The sequence below is a fragment of the Eptesicus fuscus genome, chromosome 1 (genome assembly GCF_027574615.1).
Source record: "Eptesicus fuscus isolate TK198812 chromosome 1, DD_ASM_mEF_20220401, whole genome shotgun sequence".
NCBI classification, from domain to species: Eukaryota; Metazoa; Chordata; class Mammalia; order Chiroptera; family Vespertilionidae; genus Eptesicus; species Eptesicus fuscus.
This window is the reverse complement of record NC_072473.1, coordinates 35,014,543-35,020,677: the sequence shown is the minus strand read 5'-3', so window position 1 is coordinate 35,020,677 and position 6,135 is coordinate 35,014,543. Positions and strand designations below refer to the sequence as shown.

The 6,135-nt window shown below is 34.0% G+C and overlaps 1 protein-coding gene and 1 non-coding gene across 3 annotated transcripts; both read left to right on the top strand.

Annotated features, from left to right (window-relative positions):
- Nucleotides 1–1,001: 1,001 nt before the first annotated feature.
- On the top strand, nucleotides 1,002–4,546 carry LOC103298561 (TLR adapter interacting with SLC15A4 on the lysosome-like). Of its 2 annotated transcripts, none has more exons than XR_008556097.1 (2): nucleotides 1,002–1,160; nucleotides 2,351–2,450. XR_008556097.1 is itself a non-coding variant. In XM_008155344.3 (2 exons), exon 2 carries the CDS (start codon nucleotides 3,362–3,364, stop codon nucleotides 4,286–4,288), a length of 927 nt encoding a protein of 308 aa, XP_008153566.1. In that variant the 5' UTR covers nucleotides 1,002–1,160; nucleotides 3,320–3,361; the 3' UTR covers nucleotides 4,289–4,546. The 2 variants fall into 2 exon arrangements, 1 of the variants encoding a protein (XP_008153566.1); XM_008155344.3 differs by lacking the exon at nucleotides 2,351–2,450 and adding an exon at nucleotides 3,320–4,546.
- A 788-nt stretch (nucleotides 4,547–5,334) lies between these two features.
- LOC114229923 (U1 spliceosomal RNA) lies at nucleotides 5,335–5,496 on the top strand. The gene has a single exon (XR_003615800.2). It is a non-coding gene; the product is annotated as a U1 spliceosomal RNA (small nuclear RNA).
- Nucleotides 5,497–6,135: the final 639 nt, after the last annotated feature.

The window sequence follows — 6,135 nt, the reverse complement described above, 5'->3', positions numbered from 1 at the left end:
AAATATTGGAAGTAAAATTACCTGTTCACCTTCTATGTGCCACCTACTACCAGAAGAAACCATTATTAACAGTTTGATTTATATTCTTTTCCACAAAATAATTACATATATTAGTTCAATTAAAAGAGAGAAAAAGCCAGTTATAGCAGGAAAGTTAAGCATAGTCTTTGATGCCAGGCTTCCTGGATCCAAACCCAGACTCTATACCACTTACAACTGTGAGGTATTGGACATCTTATCTAATTTCTCTGCTCTTCAGTTTCCTTTTATGTAAAATGGCAATTATAATATCTGTTTCACAGAGATGTTATGAAAAGTATATTAGTTAGTACATGTGAAATCTGTAGAAAAGTGCCTGGCACATATTACATGCTCAGTAGATGATGCAATCATACTGTATATGTTGTCTGCAATTCACATTCCATCAGTACACATTAAAGTAATACAGTGTAGTAATTAAGAGCATGGGTTCTGAATTCAGTTGCCTGGTGCACGTAATAGTTCCACCATTTCCTCGCTTTCAACAAGTATAGAACCTTTCTTTGTATTTGTTTCTTTTGTTACATGGAGATAACAGCTTCTGTCTTTTCTCTTTTATTGAATTATGTGTTTGTAGTAATTACTTAATAGATGCTTATTATCATTCTATTATTAAAAATCCTTAGTTTTGTATTTAATGGAATAGATGTATCATAATTTATCTAACCATTATATTCTTGATGGCTGTTTGAGTTATTTTAAATTATTAATTGTTACAAAATATGCTGGTTTCCACACTGCTTTTGTTTTAACTTAAATTTTTTAAAATAACCTTGTTTCTGTCTTTGCTTGAATAACAACAAAAAAACTATTGCTGTTAACATTTCCCACAGTCATTTTCATTTGCATCTTGAATAAAAACTTTCAAGATCCTCTTTTGGTTTGTGATCTTCATCACCATACCATACATGAGATCAGCCCACATCATTTTCCTGTTAGTTTGGTTCAGTCCTAGGGCATGAATGGAAAGCAGAACCATTTCATTTTGTGTGGTTGAACTTCTCTTTCCGAGGTGTAAACCAAAAGCTAAGAAACAAAGAAGCCAAAAGGAGCTTTTCCTGTGTTTGGAGTGTTGGAATCTCAGAAGACTGAATCTTTAGGCATCTTGATATTTGGAAAAGGTAAATTTAAATTCTTACATATTTTGTGTTGTATTGTTTGATTTTTCCCCCCAAAAAAATTAAATGCGAATAAGTACGTTTCCTGGAAGCATTTATAGTAGACGCTATAAACCTATAAAAGGAAAATTGTGTCTTGAATCAAGTCTCCTTTTTCTTTTCTCACACTTGTAGAATTTATAGGGAAAATTGAGATTCTTAAAGTTGCATGCCAAACCATGCAAAAGACTGAATTAAGTGCTTTGAAAAATAAGATTTAAGTAAAAAAGAAGAGAATGAAAAGAAGGGAGAAAGGAAGGAAGGAAAGGAGGGAGGGAGGGAAGGAGGGAGGGAGAGAGAAAAGGAAGGAAAGAAAGGAAAAGACAAAAGAAAAAAGGATGGTAGTGAATTTGGCAAAATGATATTTATTGATTGATTGATTGATTGATTGATTGTTTTAGCTGTTTTTAAGTGTACAATTCAGGGGCATTAAGTATTTTCACGTTGTTGTACAACCATTACCACTATGATTCCAGAAATTTTTCGTCTTGCAAAACTAAAACGCTGTGCCCATTAAACTAATTCCCTGTTCCCCTCTACCCCCAGCCCCTGACAGTCTCTTTTCCACTTTCCATCTCTATGAATTTCTATTTCAAGTTAGAATATTTAAAATTAAGTACCTGTATTTATATTTTAAATCTGAAAGTATTCGTGAGTTTAAACTATGTATAAATAAATATTCATTCTTTGTACACATTTTAAGGCATAGTAATTTTTTTCAATGTGTGATTCAAGTTACAGTAATTAAAACACAGTTAAATTAAGACCAAGGTCTTGATAGCAGGCTTGATTTTAAGTAGACTATTTGAAAAGCCAAAGGGGGATATCTACAAGTGTCAACATCAAAAATTATTTTTTAAAAAGAAAGGGTTAGGCGCATTAATAACTTTAAAATAAATCATTTGTGACAGCCAAATATATATACATATGTAATTAAACATTTGTATAAGTTTGTACTTTTTTATTGTCTGATGTATTTATTTTTATGGAACATTACATTATAAAACATTGAACAGGTTCTGGAATAAACATAAATATGCAAGCTGGCCTTTTTATTCTTCTTCAAGATAGAAAAGTGATTGGTATAATTCCATTACTTTGTTTATCCTTTCAACTTCTCCTTTTCTTCTCTTTGCCCTCTCTTTTTCTCTAAGGGACAAGACGGAAGGCTGAAATTGCTTAATCAGACAAGACGGAAACACTCTGCTGGCCTAGTTTTCTGTAACTTCCCTCTATGACTACAATATGCATAGGACCTAGACATAATTGTGTTGTTACTAACCTGTCATTTAAGACAGCATTAAATGGTTTAGTGTTATTTAGTCACTCATTCTCTATTTCTCTCTCAATAACTTAATACACAGTCACTATCATGGCTTGTTATCAATATGGGACACCAAGTGATACTTTTGAATTCTCAGTGTTTTTGGAAACTCTTGGCCTTGTGTCCAGCTACCTGTGGATTAAAACCCATAGTCTGCATTCTTTTTACACACTTCCTTCAGGCTTCACTCTGACCCCAGCTTGCAAGCGATGTACCCACCATACGTGTTTGGTTGTATGACTCTTTAGCTCCAGCAGATCCAGTCATTTGCAGAGAAAAAGATGAAATAAAGATGATGCATAAGTTTGTACTTTTTAAAACACTTGCATGTACATCATATAATATCCTGACAATAATTCTGTGAAGAAAGCAGGGGAGTGTTATCAACATTTAATTGATAAGAAAATTGAGACCCAGGAATGATTAATAAATTACCTGATATTAAAAAGTTAGGGGAGGGTGGGGGGTAAGAGATAAACCAAAGGACTTGTATGTATGCATATAAGCATAACGAATGGACACAGACAGTAGGGGGGTGAGGGCATGTGCTGGGGGGTGGGAGTGGCTGGCGAGAGGTCAATTGGGGAAAAAGGAGACATATGTAATACTTTAAACAATAATGAATTTAAATTCAAAAAAGTAATAGCCTAATTTGAACCCAAATCTTCTTATTCCTGGTCCTATTCTCTGTCTTTTGAGTAACACTACCTTCCTAAATCACTTGTGTTTCATGTAGAAGAAACATCTTAATTTGACATTTTAATATATATTGCCTTAATGGGTTCTTTTATAATTTCAGGAATATACTGCACTCTTCTGTTTAGAAATCTTGCCTAATAAAATGCTTGGAGAAGCCTTCCTACTTGAACTCCTATACAAAGAACAGAAATATACAACATTTTGTAAACCACTTACATGTAAGAAGACCTCAAATGATGAAAAGGAAACTTGGAAAAAGCAGCTTTTAGATATAGAAGACAATTCGCTTTCTCCTGATAAAATAGAAAATCAACAAAAGGTTGAGAAAGAAAGTTTAACAAAGCAAATTAATGATACAAGTAAAATAGAATTTGTGGATGAAATAACTGTACCAAAATGCAAAAGTGCATCCTTTCCAGGAAATCTGTCTGTTGCGCTGCCCATTCCAAAAAGAGAACAACGTGATGAAAGACAACTGGATTTATACCAATCTTGGTCATGTACAAGTATTTGCCAGAATTACCCTGACCTACAGATTGGAGGAGACCAAGTGGGCAACATGTATGATTCAGGCTGCTTTGTGGAACACATACGTGATGATGCTTTTAATGGTCCCCTTTTACTTTCAGTGGATATACCATTGGGCCATTCTCCTACTGTTAAGCCTCTAGAGAAACTATCTGCCTCAAAACTTTTGAATGGGGATGAAATTCGAGAAAAAAGTATGTTGTTTCATAATCAGCCCCTCTCTAATTCTATGCTTAATAAGTATATGGAAAACAAGCTGGATGAACTTTACAAACAATTTTTGGAAGAAAATCTCACGAAGTGCCTCTCTATAACCAACCTTATGGCTTCTAATTTGCTAATGAGTAATGTAAATCAGTTTAGCCTTCAAATCTCTCAAGAACAGAACATAGAGGCTTCAAAAGCCCGGGAAGCTCTCCTACATTCTTTTTCAAGATGTAATCTCTGTAACATTTCCTATGGAAACAGTTCTGAATTCAGCACTCCTAACCTACAAATATCAAACCAGAGAAGTAGGGAATTTGTATCAAATGTAATATAAAAACTAATTATAGGTTCCTTGCACTGACTTAAGAGACTGGACTAACAATAGTTTTCTCTGCTTTATCATGTCACATCAGGCCTCCTTTGGGCTGTGGTTATTAAAATTTTGAGAAATTATTTGGCCTTGGCAGGGTAGGTCAGTTGGTTAGAGCACCATCCTCATACACCAAGGATGTGGGTTCAATTCCAGGTCAGGGCACGAATCTCTCTCTCTTTCTCCCTCTCTCTCTCCATTTCTCTCTCTCACTAAAATCAATAAATAGAAAACAGAAATGACTTCATCAATGGTACATCTGTATTATTTTATGAGACAATTTTAATAATTAAGTTGTATGACCATGTTTTTTAATTATTTTGACATCTTTAATGGTTGCCACATTCATGTCTGTAAATTCTGTATGGCTTGTTTATTTAATTGCCACTGGAACCCCAAATTGATTACCTCACTCTCACTCATCAGCTTTATTTACCACAAAAGTGGTACAAAACTGAGATGAGGAAAGGATTATTGCTTTCAGATACTGAAAGGACCACTAGAAATGATATCATACAGAAGCATTTATTTGCCACAAAACAATATTTAAAATGTTATGGATTGTGCTTAATTATTCTTTATTTTATTTTTAACATACATACATATATTTTGACACTGACAGTAAGAATAGCCTAAAGGAAATTCTTCAAACTAAAGTTGGATTTAAATGGCATTGGAAAAATATGGAAGAAAGGATTAAGAAAAATATAGAATTTGAGCCCTAACCGGTTTGGCTCAGTGGATAGAGCGTCGGCCTGCGGACTCAAGGGTCCCAGGTTCGATTCCGGTCAAGGGCATATACCTTGGTTGCAGGCACATCCCCAGTGGGGGTGTGCAGGAGGCAGCTGATTGATGTTTCTCTATCATCGATGTTTCTAACTCTCTCTCCCTCTCCCTTCCTCTCTGTAAAAAATCAATAAAATGTTTAAAAAAAAACCAAACAAACATCTGTAAAAAATATATATATAGAATTTGATATTTAAATATCCAATTCAAATCTGGTGTTTTCTATACTTACCTGCCAGGGGAGATACCATGATCACGAAGTTGTTTGTCCCAGGGTGAGGTTTATCCATTGCACTCCAGATGTGCTGACCCCTGCGATTTTCCCAAATGTGGGAAACTTGACTGCATAATTTGTAGTAGTGGGGACTGAGTTTGCAATCTCCTCTGAGGGGGGCGGGGAGAAACTTGGTGCTTTCTAACTTTCCTGAGATAGGCATCAACTTTTTTTTATATCATTATGTGTGCATGGTGGTTTTAAGAGTTGAGAGGAATGAAAATATACAGGTAAATAGGACAAAATACATCTAAAAATGAAGACTCTCTTGGCAATTTTTGACACTTCTCAGATTATCCTCAATCAAGATCTTGGTTAAGGATAAAAGTCAGCAGGATGTTATGGTGATTTTGAAATCTAAACTAAGTAAATTAATTTAAAAATATACCCAAAATAATGTTGTTTTATTGCAGACTTGGAAACAAAACTCTACACTTAACAGCTTACACTTCTCCTAGATATAGTAAAATGATTGGCATGCACTTTTTCTTGTAAAATAAGATTTTATGTATTTTTTATAGAATGATTATGATAGCATTACATATTAATAAGATTTATGCATTAGTGACCACATGGATTTTTATACATACACAGTTATGTATGTGTGAAAATCCATCATAAATAAAATTATATTTGAAAGCAAAAATAAATAGATGATGGCAAAAAAATGTTCTCATATGTTAAAATCAAGATAACTGTCATTTGGAAAATGCTTATTGGGAATTTAGGACTTTTCTTCTCCAATCATGTT